Genomic DNA, 18,462 nt, shown 5'->3' with positions numbered 1-18,462 from the left:
AACTACAAAGTTTAAATTTTTTAAGATTAAAAAAATTGCAGAACTGGAGCCAAATTTGTAAAAAGTGCTTAATCACAGGATATAGGTTTAAATTAGCAACTTTAGCTAATTGTATAGGTAAAGCAACTCCCAATAACGAGGTTAAATAAAACTGTTTCACAGCTCTCAGTTCCAGGTCTACTCAAATTGGCCGATCATTCCTATCAACCCAATATAACCAGAAGGACATGTATCGCAAATTAACAGCCCAGTAATACATTCTTAGATTAGGCAAAGCAAGACCCCCATCCTTTTTCAACTTTTGTAAATGACATTTACTAACTCTTGGTTTTTTATTATTCCAAATAAAAGACAGAATAAGAGAATCAATCTAATCAAAAAACTTAGTCAAAAAAACAGGAATATTCTGAAATAAATATAAAAATTTTGGTAAAATCATCATTTTAACTATATGAATACGACCAACAAGTGAAAATGTAAGTGGACTCCATCTACTAAATAAATACTTCATAAAATCCACTAAGGAAACAAAATTGGTTTTATAGAGATCCTTATATTTTTTTTAGTAATTATAACACCTAAGTATCTAAAAGAATCCGTAACTTTAAAGGGAATATTATCATATATAGAGACAGATTCATTTAAAGGAAGCAATTCACTTTTATTAAAATTTATTTTATATCCTGAAAAATCTCCAAATTCATTAAATAATTTTAGCAAAGCAGGAATAGATTCATCAGGTTTAGATATATAAACCAATAAATCGTCAACGTAAAGAGAGATCTTGTGCATGGTCTCATTCACAAAAATCCCATGAATATTTTTGGTTTCACGAAGAGCAATAGCAAGGGGTCCTAATATTAAGTTAAATAACAAAGGACTTAATGGACAACCTTGACTTGTCCCCCGTGATAGCTGAAAAAAAAAGACCTACAGTTGTTAGTGACAACAGTAGCAATAGGAGCTTTATATATCATTTTAATCCAATTATTAAAATTAGCACCAAAACCAAATTTTTCTAAAACATTAAATAAATATTTCCATTCGACTCGGTCAAACACTTTTTCAGCATCCAAAGATACAACGCATTGTGGAGTTTTCGAAGAGGGTGAATATATAATGTTAAATAGTCTCCGAACATTTGAAACACAAAAGAACAAACACCAAAGAACAACAGACAGTTCCATCTCCGAGTCACAGTTACAGCCAGCAACCTTGGCTTGCTACAGAAACAACCGGATCCCTACCTAGCTCAGAGTGGCTGACAGCCACCTGGCAGGCCCAGGAAACAGCCAAATCCATACCACAATGACAGCTCCAACTACTGACAGCAAGGCTCCAAGAATAATGGTTCTCCATCCCAGCCTAAAGATGGCAAGTGGCCATTCTAGCCTTCCACCAGCCATTTGCTCCCAGGGAAGCTTGACAAGACAACCACACTCAATCCCAGGGCCACTTATATTCCCAGCCAACAAGATGAGCATCAGGTGCTTATGGTTAAGTCCAACTGAAACAAAGGGCAGCTGGAGGATCTGGAGTCTGGAGTCCGCGGACCGGACCGTGAACCGGAATGTGGACTTCGGACCGGACCATGACAGATCAGGCATATAGATGAGGATAGTGCAGTGGATGTGATCTACATGGGTTTTAGTAAGGCATTTGACAAGGTACCACACGGTAGGCTTATTCGGAAGGTTAGAAGGAATGGGATCTAGGGTGGTTTGGCCAGGTGGATTCAGAATTGGCTTGCCTGCAGAAAGCAGAGGGTCGTGGTGGAGGGAGTACATTCGGATTGGAGAGTTGTGCCTAGTGGAGTCCCATGAGGATCGGTTGTGGGACCTCTGCTTTTCGTGATTTTTATTAACGACCTGGATGTGGGGGTAGAAGGCTGGTTTGGCAAGTTTGCAGACGACACAAAGGTTGGTGGTGTTGTGGATAGGGTTGAGGATTGTCGAAGATTGCAGAGACATTGATAGGATGCAGAAGTGGGCTGAGAAGTGGCAGATGGAGTTCAACCCGGAGAAGTGTGAGGTGGTACACTTTGGAAGGACAAACTCCAAGGCAGAGTACAAAGTAAATGGCAGGATACTTGGGAGTGTGGAGGAGCAGAGGGATCTGGGGTACATGTCCACAGACCCCTGAAATTTGCCTCACAGGTAGATAGGGTAGTTAAGAAAGCTTATGGGGTGTTAGCTTTCATAAGTCGAGGGATAGAGTTTAAGAGTCACAGAATAATGATGCAGCTCTATAAGACTCTGGTTAGGCCACACTTGGAGTACTGTGAACAGTTCTGGTCGCCTCACTATAGGAAGGATGTGGAAGCATTGGAAAGGGTACAGAGGAGATTTATCAGGATGCTGCCTGGTTTAGAGAGTATGCATTATTATACTTGGATTTTACTCTCTGGAGAGAAGGAGGATGACAGGAGACATGTTAGAGGTATACAAGATATTAAGAGGAATAGATAGAGTTGACAGCCAGCGCCTCTTCCCCAGGGCACCACTGCTCAATACCAGAGGACATGGCTTTAAGTTAAGGGGAGGAAAGTTCAAGGGGGATATTAGAGGAAGGTTTTTTTACTCAGAGAGTGGTTGGTGCATGGAATGCACTGCCTGAGTCAGTGGTGGAGGCAGATACACTAGTGAAATTTAAGAGACTACTAGACAGGTATATGGAGGAATTTAAGGTGGAGGGTTATATGGGAGGCAGGGTTTAAGGGTCAGCACATTGTGGGCCGAATGGCCTGTACTGTCTATGTTCTATGTAAAAAGAATAGCGACCCTTTATGAAGCCTGTTTGATCTTTAAAAATACTTTTACCCAAAATACTCTCTAACCAATTAGCCATTATCTTTGACAGAATCTTAGCATCAACATTCAATAATGAAGTAGGTCTGTATGAGGCACAATCAGTAGGATCTTTATCCTTTTTAAGAATTAAAGAAATAGAAGCCTCACAAAAAGTAGAGGGTAAATCATCTTTCACAAAAGAATCTTTGAACATCTCCAACATATATGGAGAAAGTAATTTTCCAAATTTTTAAATAAAATTCTACAGGATGACCATCAAGTCGAGGGGCTTTACCAGATTGCATTGAAAAAATAGCTTAATGAATTTCAGATTCAGTAATTTGGGCATCAAGAGTTTTTTGATCCTCAGCAGAAATTTTAAGAAAAGCAATCTTTCATTAAAAAAAAAGAATTCATTTCAGAAGAATCTACTGGACATTGAGATTTATAAAGTTCAATATAAAAATCTTGAAAAATCTTATTAATTTCCGGAGATCAATGCAAACCCTGAGTGCCAACCTTCTTGAGGATGATAACAACAGGACAGCTTCACTCACTATTTGAAGGCTCAATGACTCCCAGCTCCAGCGTAGTCCGAATTTCATCCTTCAGGTCTCCCACAAGTCACTCTGGCACTCCGTAGCAGTGTTGGCATACTGAACCCAGGTTGAATGTCCTGGCCTCTACTGGAAAAGCTCTGAAAGATCAGCAAACACCCTCTACAGCTCCAGGTCAATTTTCCTAGGGCCCTTCCAGGCTATCATCAATGGGTACTTCATCTGTACAAGTAGCAACAGAGGCAGGAGAACCAGCACATTTCCCACAGTGCCATTGCCGGTATGACTTTATAGGCTTGTGGTTTCTCCCTCGCACAAACTAGCATCCAAGTCAGGCAGAAATTATAATCCAGACAAAATATGAAACAGCGCTATCTACTCCTGGATTTTCAGATGAATGCGATTGGCTATTTCCCTTCCTTGGTAATTCATGTAACACAGACAAGTCTCTCCCCAGAATCACGTGAACTGGTCATTTCTCCAGCACCAGACTTTCATCAAGTACTTGTGGTCATCCAGTTCTATAGCGAGTTCTGCCAGTGGCTCAGACTTCCAATCGCCATGGACACATTGGCCAGGTGTTTGGTGACTGTACTCAACATCAAAGGCATGACTTTCCTTAATAAATGACAGTGAGTACCAGAATCTAAGAGAGCTCTAACAGTTTTTCCATTAACTTTGACTATTATAAACTGGCTCTTTCTCCTCACATTCTGCTTGTTTTCCATGACCAAGCTCACAATTATTACAGTCAATATTGGATCATCATCATCATCACATTTCTCTCTTGGTACATATCACATCCCTGACAATTTGGGATTCTTGAGAGGACACACAGAGGATTTATGACCTGGCTGTTGACAGTGGTGGCAAATAAAACTCTTAGAAGAATCAAAGATTCTTTGGCCTCATTTACAACCATAGAACATTACAGTACAGAAACAGGCCTTTTGGCCCTTCTTGGCTGTGCCAATTTCTCCCATTTCCCAATTCCACAGAGTTACCCTTAGGGTCCCTTGGCGTACGAGTTTCTGTTGCTTTGAAATTATCAATGTAATGACACCCCTTGTGGGCATTGAGGTACTGCAGGATAAGTTGGGCTATAGTGAGTCCAGCAATTGGCTCATCGTCTCAGACCCACGTTCTGATGTCTGGAGAAAGAACTCTAAAACAATGGCCACATCAAACTCCTTGGACTTCTGCTCAGATCGAATTCATCAGTGGTGGAGACCCTTCAGGCAATGATGAGTCTCAGTATTTGACTCCATAAGACACAGGAGCAGAATTAGGCCATTTGGCCCATCGAGTCTGCTCTGCCATTCAATCATGGCTGTTCCTTTTTTTTCCCCCTCCTCAGCCTTCTCCCTGATCTTTGATACCATATCCAATCAAAAACATTTCAAGCTCTGTCTTAAATACAACAAGTGACCTGGCCTCTACAGCTGCCTGTGGTAATAAATTCTGCAAATTTACCACCCTTTGACAAAGGAAATTTCTCCACATCTGTTTTAAATGGACACACCTCTATCCTGAAGCCGTGCCCTCTTGTCTTAGACTCCCCCACCTTCCTACATCTACTCTGTCTAGGCCTTTCAAATTTCGAAAGGTCTCAATGAGATCCCCCCCTCATCCTTCTAAATTCCAGTGAGTACAGATCCAGAGCTATGATAACAGTTCCGTTCCCAGAATCATCCTTATGAACCTCCTCTGAATCCTCACCAATGCCAGCACATCTTTTTTTAGGTGAGGAGTGCAAAATTGTTCACAATACTCAAAGTGAGGCCTCACCAGTCCCTTATAAAGCTTCAGCTTCACATCCCTGCTCTTGTATTCTAGACCTCTTGAAATGAATTTGCCTTCCTCACCACTGACTCAACCTGCAATTTAACCTTTAGGGTGCTCTGTACGAGGACTCTTAAGTCCCTTTGCATCTCAGATTTTTGGAATTTCTCCCCATTTAGAAAATAGTCTGCACATTTATCTCTACTACCAAAGTGCACGACCATGTGCATTTTCCAACATTGCAATTAATTTGCCACTTTCTTGCCCATTCTCCTAATCTAAGTCCTTCAGTAGTTTACCTGTTTCCTCAACATAACCAGCCCCTCCACCAATCTTCATATTATCTGCAAACTTGGCAACAAAGCCAATCTATTCCATCATCTAAATCATTGTTATACAGCATAAAAAGCTGTCCCAAAGCCAACCCCTGTGGAAAACCCACTAGTCACTGGCAGCTATAACACTAGAAAGTGGGCCCTTGAGACCTTCAGTACTACCTCCTTAGCAGAAAGTTTGACATCTACATGGAAAATGCTACTGCATATTACGTGTCTTAGATGCCAAGTATCATTGCTGCAGGAGAGGAGTGTGGTAAGTGACAAAGAGCGTTCTGTACACATGTGCATTTACAGATATATTGCCTTATCATTCTGCTGTTGTTGCATTTCAATGTCTCTCTCTTCCCCCCCCCCCCCCCCCAGTATAATAATAGGTCCTAACGGTTTGGCTTTTTTGTGCTTTTCCCACAAACACTTTGGAATATTCCATTTCTTTAGTAATAGGAATGTGTAAATGTGCATATGTTGATTGCATACAGTATTTAAGATAGATATTTCCATTTATTTTGTGATAAGATTGTAACTACATTATGAGATGTGTCAATCTGATTCCTGAGTAACTGTACATTAACTTTGTTGGTAATTAAAAATGGTATGTCCTAGTGCCTTTAAAAAATGGACAGTTCACTCTCAATAGCAGAGAGAGAGATTGAGCTGCCAGGAATTTACGCTAGATAAAGCATAGAGCTGTTATTGTGTTTTCTGGTAGATATATTTTTGTAAATATTGGCAGTTTTCTTAATTTTTCAAATTTCTTATGTTTTGGGTAATTTTTGTAAATTTGATTTTCTGACGCACCGAACACCCTCACACAAAAATACTAAGTGATTCCAGCCACATTTTGTAACCCATGTATCACAACACACAGAAACAGGCCCTGCCACCTACCAATTCCTAGCTGACAATTAAGTACTCAGTTATTCCAATCCTATTAGAATACCTACCTGGTCTATACCATTCTATGCATTTGCAATCCAACTACTCATCTAAATATTCAAATGCTACACTGCCTCTACAACTCCCTCAGTGTGTTCCACATTCCAATTATAATTCAAGTACACAAATTTCTCCTCAGATAATCTCCAAACTTCTTACCTTAAACATACTTCCGCTTGTTTAATATTACATTAAGTTAAAGTAGAACACAGGGAACAATTTTTGTTTCAGGATTACTAAATAAATTACAGTCGGTTTTATGGTCTGGCCAATGTTACCGTACTTCTATTGTAAGGATCTGAAAGAGGTACATGGTCAGATATATGGAAATGGGCAGATAGGAACATAGAACATTACAGCACAGGAACAATGTTGTGCCAAACCAATTAAATTAGTAATGGTAAACTAATCCCTTTTGCCTATAGAATGTCTATATCCTTCTATTTCCCTCACATTCATGATCTGAACACCTCTTAAAATCCCTAGTGCATCCGCCTCTGCTACCTCCCAAGGCAGCACATTCCAGTCACCCATCAATGGGGGAAAAAAACTTGCCCGTCACATCTCCTTTGAACTTACCCCTTCTCACCTTAAATGCATGCCCTCTGGTCTAAGCCATTTCAACACCAGGAAACACATATTCCCTGTCCACTCTGTCTATGCATCTCATAATCTTATAAACCTCTGTCATATCTCCCCTCAGCCTTCACTGCACCAGAGAAAGCAACCCAAGTTTGTCCAACCATTTGTTACAGCACATGCCCTCTAATTCAGGCAGCATCCTGGTAAACCTCTTCTGCTCCCTCTTCAAAACCTCCACTTCATGCCCAATCAATAAATTAACCGAGCTTGTGTTTAAATATTAAAGAGCTACATTAAAGATACACTTAGAGATGAACAAAGTGATGTAAAGTGTAAAATTATTAATCTTATCTTTATTACAAGAATTGTTAAAAGGAACAAACATCACAGTGATAGCCAATATGTGATATAAATATGCAATGACTCAAATGGTTTCATTATATTTCTATATTCATTAAAGTTCTACAATGCTCTAAATTAATAGCAAGTTGTGCCTCTTCAAATATATTCAAAATTACTGATGACAATTTCCTATCCTCTAAGTAAAAACAATTCCTGGATTTTTCCACTCAGTTTTATTTTAACCTTAACAATATCTCAAATGTAGTGCACCCAAGATTTCTTCCGGCAAGCAATCAGAAGAACTGAGGAAATTCCTTGCACATTCAGCCCAGAATTAGGAAACTGGATGCTATAATTCCAAAAAATGTCAGTAAAATTCTTAAGTAAAACACTTAAAAGCAAAATCCAAAGAAATATCAATTTGCAAAAGCAGCCATCTTAGGATTTCTTTCTTAAATGGAATTTTATTTTACTGGGGTATTTGTGCTTCAGTGACAGGGTCAGCATTTAATGCCTATCCCTTATTGCCCTCAAAGTGGTGATGAACTGTCTTCTTGAACTTCTGCTGTCCTGGTTGAAGGTGCTACTACAGTAATGTTGAAGATACACAATTTAGAGCCTGTGCAATAAGGGACTATTGACTTTCAAATCAGTATGATGTGCAACTTAGCAAGGACTTTGCAGAGTTTGTGTTCCAATTCACTTGCTGCCCTTGGCCTTGGTTGATAAGAGTTTGTGGCTTTGAAATAACATTGTTTTGGGTGATGGATGGGGTTCCTATCTGCCTTGCAGGTTTTATCCTGGTAATTAAAACTTAAGGAGTTTTTGTTGGAGTTGCACTCATCCAGGCAAGGAGTGAGTATTCCATCACACTTCTGACTTGCAGCCTATACACTGTACAAAGCATTTGTATTGCCAAAAGGTACCCAAACCCTGAATTGTTCTTCAATGACAGTATTATATGGGGTTTGTCCAGGTGGTGATATGAAGGAGCACAATGCAGACAGTGACATGGAAACAAGATACAGAAGACCAGAGTGAAATCAGTATTTCTGGTGGGAATAAATCAAGCAGGAGCTTACCTTTAAAGTTATGAAGAGCAACACTTTTTGTAGTAGAGTAAGAATGAACTTGAGAATGAGCGGTCGTGCTGTGAACAAAACTGAGACCATTGGGTTTTCTTTTGCATAGTGCAGCAGGTTGTTCTATTGAAGTGTTCTGATCTTTACACCGCAGAAAACACATCATGATATGGAACCAGTGGCACTGTCTAAGACACATTGTAAAATAACTTCAGTGCATGGGTTTGACTTTACTGTGTCCAAAAGGTAAAGATACACTCTCTCCTTGCCTGGATGAGTGTAGATCCAATAAATACTGCACAGAATGCAGCCCCTCTGTATTTCTTAATCAACAAAAAAAAAGTGTGGCCCAAATAATTTCATTATTAAGGTAAGGTGGTGGAGGAGGGGGGAAGAAGAGGGATGAGCTAGATCTTGTTTAGAACCAGTCTAAAGTAACCATTCAGATACAGTGGATGAGTGTGGTCAGGTAGGAAGTGGCATCTCCCTGCCCCATCTGCACTCCAACTCCACACAGCCTTGAATTGTGTGTGTCAAGATGTTTAAAAACAGTACCAAGAAACAAAATGGCTGAGTCTGGCACTGTGGCTCAGAAGGGAAGTGGGGTGGGGTGGGAGAAAAGAAGAAGTGAGCTTAAGTGATAGGGGAATTTATTGGTTCTGTGAACAGCAAGTAGGTTGAGAACAAGATTCCAAGATGTTGCCTTCCGGATGCCAAGGTCAGGGATATTTCAGACCAAGTCCACAACATTCTTAAGTGGGAAGGTAAGCAAACACAGGTCGTGGTCCACATTGGCACCAATAACATGGGTAGGAGGGGTGATGAGATCCTGCAAAGTGAGTTCAGGGAGTTAGGTACTAAGTTAAAGGACAGACCATCCAGGGTTGTGATCTCAGAATTGCTACCCATGTCATGTACTAGTGAGGCCAGAAATAAGATCATATAGTCTAACACATGGCTAAAGTCACAGGAGGGAGGGCTTCAGATTTTTGGATCACTGGGCTCCCTTTCAGGGAAGTTGAGACCTATTCAGAAGAGGTGGCTTGCATCTGAACTTCAGGGGAACAATATCCTGTGCTGCATTGGGGGTGGGGAGGGGCGGGGAGAGCTTGAACTAGAGCTGCATGGGGATGGGAATCCGAGTGCCAGAACACAGTGGAGCGGTTGTGGAGAAAGATGTTGTAACTCCTACATACGAAGTCAGGAATCAAAAGGTAGGACTAATATCCTGAGCTGTGTGTATTTCAATGCAAGGAGCATTGTAGGAAAGACGGATGATCAACAAGTGGAATTATGGTACTGTAGCCATTAGTGAGACTTGTTCGCAAGTGGGACAGGACTGGCAGCTCCATTGGTTTAGAAGTGACAGAGCGGGAGGGGTGGCATTACTAGTATGGAAAATATCATGGCAGTGCTCAGTCAGGACAGACTCATCTAGTGAAGCTTTATGGGTAGAACTGAGGAATAAAAAGGGTATAGTCCACATTAATGTGATTATATTACACACCACCCAACAGCAGAATTTCGAGAGAGATCTCAGACTGCTGCAAGAAGGTTGTGATAGTACATGATTTTAACTTTCCACATTGACTGGACTCCCATACTGTAAAAGGGCAGGATGAGAAAGAGCTTATCAGATTTGTTCAGGGAAGTTTCTTTAATCAGCACATAATAGTCCAAACTAGACAGAGTGTGATACTAGGTCTCCTATTAGCAAATAAGGCAGAGCAGGTGACAGAAGTTTGTGCAAGCAAACACTTTGCATCTTGTCATCATAACGCCATTAGTTTCAAAGTAAAAAATTATAGGTCTGGTCTTCCAGTTAAGATTTCGATCAAAACCAATTTTGATGGTATTAGAAAGAATCTGGCAGGAGTAGATTGGAACAGACTGCTTTCTGATAAGGTGTACTTGTAAGTAGGCTTACAAAAGTGAAATTTTGAGAGTACAGAGTTTGTGTGTTCTTGTCAGAATAAAAGGCGAGGATACAAGGTTTATGGAACCTTGGTTTGAGAGATATTAATGCTCTGGTTAGGAAAGGAGGTGCATAGCAGGTGTAGGCAGGCAGAAAAGAATGAGGTACTGAGGAGTACGAAATGCAAGAGAACAGTTACGAAATAAATCAGGAGGGCTAGAAGAAGGCACAAGTTGCTCTAGCAGACAAGGTGAAGGAGAATCCTAAAGGCTTCTACAGATAAATTAAGAGCAAAAGGATAACAAGGGACAAAATTGGTCCTCTGGAAGATCATAGTAGTAATTTATTCATGGAGCCAATAGAGAGGAGGAGATCTTAAATGGATATTTTGCATCTGCATTTACTCGAGAGATGGAAGTGAGGCAAAGTGGCATCATATTCATGGACCCTATAGAGATTACAATGGAGGTGGTGTTTTGAGGCAAATTAGGTGAATAAATCCCGAGGGCCTGACGAGGTTTTCCCTGGATCCTGTGGGAGGTTAGTGCAGAAATTGCCGAGGCTCTAGTAGAGATATTTAAAACATTTTTAGCCTTGGGTGAGATGCTAGAGGATTTGAGGGTAGCTAATGTTGCTCTGCTGTTTAAGAGCGGTTCTAAGGATAAACTAGGAAATTACAGGCCGGTGAGCTTGACATCAGTAGTGGAAAAATTATTGGAAGGTTTTTTTGGGGAATGGATATCTAAGTATTTGAATAGACAGGGACTGATTCAGGATAGTCAAGTTGGCTTTGTGCCTGCTAAGCCTTGACTAACCAATCTTAAAGAGTTTTTCAAGGAACTTAGCAGGAAATTTGATGAAGGCAAGGCAGTGGATGTTGTTTAGCAAGGCCTTTGACAAGGTCTCACATGAGAAGTTAGTTAAGAAGGTTCCGTTTCTTGACCTTCAAGATGAGGTAAGAAATTGGATTAGACATTAGCTTCATGGGAGAAGCCATAGAATGGTAGTAAATTGTTACCTCTCTAAATAAAGGCCCACGACTCTTAGCATGCCGCAGGGATCAGTGCTGGGTCCTTTGTTGTTTGTCATCAATAACAATGCTCTGGATGATAATAGGATAAGCTGGATCAGCAAGTTTGTGGATGACACCAATATTGGGGGGTGTAGTGGACAGTGAAGACGATCGAAGCTTGCAGTGGCTTCTGCACCAGCTTAAAAATGAGCTTAAAAATGGCAGATGGAATTTAATGCAGGCAAGTACGAGACTGGGAAATCGGTGCAGAGTAGGTCTTACACAGTGAATGGTAGGGCACTGAAGAGTGCTGTAGAACAAAGGGATCTGGGAATAGAGGTCCATAATTTCTTGACTGTGGTGTCATAGGTAGATTGCTGATCCAGCTTATCCCATTATCATCCAGAGCATTGCTATCGATGACAAACAACAAAGGACCCAGCACTGATCCCTAGGTAGATTTGTTACATTGGCTTTCATAAATCAATGTACTAAGTACAGGCAATTGTATCAGACATTGGTGAAGCCTAACTTGGGAGTACTGTGCGCACTTTTGGTCACCTATTGTATTTACAGGAAAGACTGAAAGAGTGTAGAGAAAACTTACAAGGATATTGCTAGGACTTGAGGTCCTGAATTACAGGGAAAGACTGAAAAGGTTAGGACTTTATTCCCTAGAATGTAGAAGATTGAGGGGAGATTTGATGGAGGTATACAAAATTCTGAGGGGTATAAATAGGGTAAAAGCAAGCAGGCTTTTTCCATGGCATTTTTGGATGGGACTACAACTAGAAGTCATGGGTTAAAGGTGAAATTTTAAGGGGAACATGAGAGGGAACTTCTTCAGAGGGTGGTGAATGTGTGGAATGAGCTGCCAGAGCAAGAGGTCGATGCAAGCTTGTTTTCACCATTTAAGAGAAATCTGTATAGTACAAGGATGGGAAGGCTATGGAGGGCTATGGTCCAGGTGCAAGTTGACAGGACTAGGAAGATTAATGGTTTGCCACAGACTAGGTGGGTCAAAGGGCCTGTTTCTGTGCTGTGTTCTATGACTCTATAAAAGTTAGCTATGTTTGCCAAAAAGGGCTCCTTTGCATGGAACTTTACAATGTATCGATTTCACAATAAGCCTCAGTGTCTTGGGTTGTAAAGAGGTTAGATGACAGGACTCAGAAAGTTGGGGTAATGGATCTGTTTATCAATTAGTGAGATACAAACTGCAGTATTCCTAGATATCTATACCAGGCCATTAGCTCTTCACAGTATTTAGGAATGACTAGTAAGGACTCTGGGAGACAATTATACATTAAATTAAGCATACACTATAGGTAGCAAGAGATAGGAGTAGAAAGTTATACCGAGATCTGAAGGGCACCTTTTGAAATGCAATCAAGGCAGACAATTAGGTAGTGATTAGACATGATACAGGCAACAACTTTAAATTCAAGTAGTTCAAGAAGCCTGTGGAACATGAATTTAAGCCAGTCTGGAATGTACACTGAGTGAATGAATGTAGTTCTACCACCTCCCAATGAAAACATCACTAGCACCTAAAAATGAATACACACTTATCAAAAATATGTCTTCTTGCTTCCCTTAATTGGTATTCCACAAAGTATATTATAAACTTCAGCACATTTCAGTGTTATTTTGCTCCAAAAGTCCATTTCTTTAATCAAATATGAGGAATATGAAGCAGCATGAAATGTTCCAGCAGTAGATTCAAGGTGACTTTTGCCTTTCCAGTTGTCACCTTAAAGGCAGGGGAAAGCCAGGGAAACCAACTTCCGTACTTCTATTGGTAGAGCTTTCTACAAGAAGTCTCTTAAGGAGACTGAGAACAGCCGGAGGCAGCGACCTCCAACATTTAACAAGTGAAGTGAATGGACCGTATTATCTATATCCCATCACGTGGTCAATCGCCTGTCTGGTTTTGGTGCACATTTCAAAATTGCTCCTCTCCACAATGCAGGGGCAAGTAAAAGGCTTAAAGTAGTGACACTGAGAATGAGAAGGTACACCTGTAGAGAAAGAAGATGGTATCTGCTTTATTTTAGGTTTTATTGTGTATAATGCAAAATTATCCAAATACATTATTGCAATGCTTAAACTGATACTGAACAATTAAAAAATAACCTACCTCTCGAGATATAATCCCCGACTTACGGGCCCGACTACTCAGAACAAAAGAAAACTCACTGACTTGCGCTAAACCAGCAGAAACTATCCATCTGATGTACCTGCTGTTTCTTGGGAGAATCAGAGAGAGGACAAGAACTGCTAAGATAAACTAGAAGAGAGAAAATAAATTAAAAATGCATTAAAACTATCACTTACACACTGTCCTCAATGATTTTAAACACTCTAGGTCATTTCATTGTATTGCACATGACCTGTATTTTTAAATTATCAGCAACTGCTTAAAAACAAACAGCACTTCACAAGAGGAAACAGACTTTTGAAAACCCAATGATAACATACACTCAGTAGCCACTTTATTCAGTACATTAATGCAAATATCTAATCAGCCAATAATGTGGGAGCAAATCAACGTATAAAAGCATGGTCAAGACTCTAGAAGTTCAGTTGTTGCTCAGACCAAGCATCAGAATGGGAAAGAAATGTGATCTAAGTGACTTTTGACTGTGGAGTGAATGTTGGTGTCAGATGGGGTGGTTTGAGTATATCAGAAACTGCTAATCTGAAAATCTCAGATTCTGATTTTCATGCACAGCAGTCTCTTGAGTTTACAGAGAATCCAGCAAGTAGCAGTTCTGTGGGAGTAAACACACTGTTAATGAGAGGGATCAGAGGAGAATGGCCAGACTGGTTCAAGCTGACAGGAAGTTGACAGTAACTTTTAACAACCACACACTACAACAGTGGTGTACAGAGGAGATCTCTGAATGCACAATATGTTGAACCATTAGTGGATGGGCTACAGTAGTAGAAGACCATACTGGGTTTGATTCTTGTACCTAATAAAGTGCCACTGTGTATATAATCTTTGAAGTTATTTTAAACTCAAAACCTAAGTTTGCTGTAAAAATGTCCTTATACAAATGGCACCTCAGAGAGATGATTTCTTGTGTGCAGCTCTCAAGGTAATCATCAAATTTTCCCATTTGGAACTACTGCAGCTAAAATCTGTAGCCACAAACACTGCAGTGAGTAACATTGTTTCAAGCTATTTAAAAAACTAAATCCTCACTGATGAACTTTGGACTGCAGACCACTCGGAATGAGTTTAACAGCTAGAAGCTCAGGTGAGGTGTCCATTGTCTCAAAAAAACCCACAGCTGTCTTGGAGGGCTCCAGGGAAAATGAGGTGCAAGGCCCCAAGACCTTCCCCCACCATCATCCTGGCTAATGCAGTGACTCTGGAAAATAAAACAAGACCCCAGAGCAACACTGCAGTACCAGAAGGACATCGGGGTCACCCACAGCACCATCCACCTCATGGACCAGACAGTGGCGGCAGGTAAAGGCAGAGGCTACACTGTTTACTCATCATTGTGAAAAGATATGGTAGTTTTGTCTCAGTCCAGCTCCCGACCTGGAACAACGGGCAGTCAAGTGTCATCTGTTCTACCTGCTGAGGGAGTTCTCTGCCATCATTCTGGTAGCAACGTACATTCCACACCTGGCAAACTGGACAAGCTGAGCATTACAATCAACATTCATGAGGTAGCACACCCTGACATCTTCCCAATCATCACTGGAGATTTCAGCCAGGCCAGCTTGAAGTCCCTGAAAACTTATCTCCAACATTTCACGTGCAGAGAGAAGCCAACACACTCGATCACTGTTACACTTCTATCAAGAATGCTTACTATGCCATCCTGTGCCTGCACTTTGACAAGCTCAATCACCTGGCTGTACGTACCATGACAGGCAGAGAAGCATTTATAGGACTGCTTCAGAATCAGTGGACTGGACCATTTTCAAGGTTTCATCTGAATGAATATGCCACAGATATAACTGACATCATCAAGACCTACACCATTGTGTGTGCGGCTTCAAGAACATACTGAGTTTCCCAAACCAGAAGCCCTGGATGAACCAGGAGATTCACAGTCTGATGAGGGCGAGATCTGTGGTGTTCAAGACCAGTCACCCAGAAGGTCATCATATGAGCAAAGAGACAATTCCATGAGAAAGCAGAGATGCAATCAGATGTATGGCAGTTGTGCTAGGGTTTGTATGACATTATTTCCTATAACGTGAAACCTAACAGCATAAACGATAGTGATGTTTCACTCCCCGCTGAGCTCAATGCCCTTTATGCACACTTTGAAAGTGAGAGTAACACAACCCCCATGCAAATCCCCACAACATCCGTCTATCCTGTGATCTCTGTCTTGGGGAGGGGGGGATCAATATCAGAACATCCTTCAAGAGAGTTAACCCTCACAAAGCATCAGGGTACTGAAAACTTGAGTCAACCCATTGGCTGCAGTAATTAAGGACACTTTCAACCTCTCACTGCTACAGTCTGAGGGTCGCACTGTTTCAAAAGGGCAGTAATCATTCTGGTGCTCAAAAAATGCAGGGCGACTTGCCTCAACAGCTATTCCCAGTGCACTCACATCTGTTGTGATGAAGTGCTTTGAGAGTTTGGTCATGGTTAGAATCAACTCCTCCATGAGCAAAGGCCTGAACCCACTGCAGTTCATCTACCATCACAACAGGTCTACAGTGGATGCAGTATCACTGACTCTCCACTGCTTTAGGGCATCTAACAGCAAAATATACTGTTGTTTATTGATTAAAAGTCAGCATTCAATACCATCACCCTCTTAGTATTAATCCACAAGCTTCAAACCTGGCCCTCTGTACCTCCTTCTGCAACTGGATCCTCAACTTCCTCATTGCAAAACCGGTCAGTATTGATTAATAATAAAATTTTCTCCTTGCTGGCAATCAACAATGGTGCACCTCAATGATGTGTGTTTTGCTCACTGCTCTACTGTCCCTACACTCATGACTGTGGGGCTAAGCAGAGCTAAAACACCATCTATAAATTTGCAAATGACATCACTGTTGTTAATAAAATCTCAGGAGGCAACAGGAAGGTATACAGGAGATAGATAAGCTGGTTGAGAGGTGTTGCAACAAAAACTCACACTCAAGATCAAGGAATTGATTGCGGACTTCAGGAAAGGGAAGTCAGGAAAATACATACCATTTCTCATTGAGGGGTTAGTGGTGGAAAGGATGAGTAACTTTAAGTTCCTGGGTGCCATCTTGTTGGATCCTTGGCCCAACATACTAATGCAACCATGAAGAAAGCAGTCAGTGGCTCTACTTCATTAGGAGTTCGAGGAGATTTGGTAGGTGAGTAGGTCACCAAAAACTATTACAAGTTTATGTAGGTGTATAGTGGAAAGCATTCTGACTGGTTGCATTATAGCCCGTTATGGAGCTTCCAATATACAGCACTGTGTGAGGTTGTAGACTCAATCATCACAGACACAACCTTCCCCAACAATGAAACCTTCATGAGGCAATACCACAAGAAGGCAGTATACATCACTGAGGACCCTCACCATCCAGGGCATGCCCTGTTCTCATTACTACCTTCAGGGAGGAGGTACAAGAGCCTGAAGACCCATACTCAAGCATTCATTAACAGTTTCTTCTCCTCTGCCATCAGATTTTTGAATGTTCTATGAATACATGAACATTACCTCATTATTCTTTTCTTTTGCAATATTTTGTAATATATGGTAATTTTATGTATTTCCACTAAACTGCTGCCACAAAACAACAAATTTCACATCATACAAGACAGTGAAAATAAATCTCACTGGTTCTGAAAATGTGCCTCTAAATTTACTTACTGGATTTCCTGATAAATTAGAGAGAGGCTCACTTGTCAAACTAAAGATAGCCACCTGATGGCTGGTTACAAGCAGCAGCAAATAGTAACAACCTTAGTTAATTTTAACTACAATTAACAATTAGTTCCAAGTACAAATATTATTGCACTTAGTAACTCAGGGCAACAGTGCACAAATGTGCCATCAAAACAGTAAATAAAAGGCTCAGTAATGCTAGCTTTTATAAACAGAGACAAGAATACATAAACAAAAATAAGAGTACCAAAACAAGAACGTTATGCTAAACCTATATGAAACTACAGCTTAGCTCCAGTTGGAGTATGGTATCCCTCTACATTTTGAATTTTATATAATCCAGTTTTCCACAAAGCCACCATGCTACTTTCAAAGTATCACAGGATTTCAACAAACACACTCTTACTAACATCACATAGATTCCAAAAGCATTTCAACAAATAAAGGAAAAATATCACAGCTGTAGGAATCCTAAAAACTCAAAAATTAGGGAACGGAAATACTCAGGTCAATCTATTGAGAACTGGAAGCTATGTCAGCCTTCCTCAAGCTGGTATTAACTACATTACCTTAAATACCACCACAGTCAGTGTAAGGCACATTAGGACAGTCAGTTCATAAAGCACAAATGTTGGGAACACGTGTAGACCTGTGAAAAGCAGAAAATCATTATCAGTAGTCTAGTTAAAATGATAGTTTACATATTAGTTCCCAATATCACTAATCTGGCTTTGTTAACAGCTAAAAAAAAAACAAAAACTCAATGCAAATCAAAGAACTGCAGATAATGGAATCTGAAACAAAAACAACAAAAAAATGATGGAAATATTCAGCTGGTCAGTAGAAAGAGAAACAGTTTCAGGATGAATTTCTTACATAAGAATGGGGAAAATAGATAACTAAGAGCAGAACTGACTAGTTTTCATGCTAACAAAGGAACCAAGTTACCCAAATCAATAGAGTGCAGAAAGCTGTAACATTGCACCTCCTGTAGAGTGGAGGTACAGGAGCATGAAGACCTACACGCAGCGTTTAAGTAACACCTTCTTACCCTCTGTCATCAGATTTATGAATGGTCCATGAATTCATGATCACTACCTCACTATATTTGACGCAGTAGTACCAGGATAACAGCCTCTCTCTCAATGTCCAAAAGAGGAAAGAACTGATTGTGGATTACAGGAGGAACAGGGACACGCTCAGCCCGATTAACATCAATGGGTCTGCAGTTGAGAAGGTGAGTAGTTTCAAGTTCCTCAGTATACACAT

The 18,462-nt window shown here is 40.6% G+C and overlaps 1 protein-coding gene across 2 annotated transcripts in view; it reads right to left on the bottom strand.

Moving 5' to 3' along the window:
- Positions 1-7,317: 7,317 nt before the first annotated feature.
- The window catches only part of tmco3 (transmembrane and coiled-coil domains 3), a 53,021-nt gene continuing 41,876 nt past the window's right edge, over positions 7,318-18,462 (bottom strand). For both annotated transcript variants that reach the window (XM_073046041.1, XM_073046042.1), the window contains 3 exons: positions 17,763-17,842; positions 13,476-13,625; positions 7,318-13,356 (listed from right to left, as the gene is read on the bottom strand). In XM_073046041.1, coding sequence (XP_072902142.1) covers positions 13,243-13,356; positions 13,476-13,625; positions 17,763-17,842 — 344 coding nt within the window. In that variant the 3' untranslated portion in view covers positions 7,318-13,242. The remainder of the gene's footprint in view (positions 13,357-13,475; positions 13,626-17,762; positions 17,843-18,462) is intronic.

Source organism: Hemitrygon akajei, chromosome 5, assembly GCF_048418815.1.
Source record: "Hemitrygon akajei chromosome 5, sHemAka1.3, whole genome shotgun sequence".
Classification (NCBI taxonomy): Eukaryota; Metazoa; Chordata; class Chondrichthyes; order Myliobatiformes; family Dasyatidae; genus Hemitrygon; species Hemitrygon akajei.
Note: the sequence above shows the minus strand (reverse complement) of the source record. Positions and strands in the feature narration are given on the sequence as shown.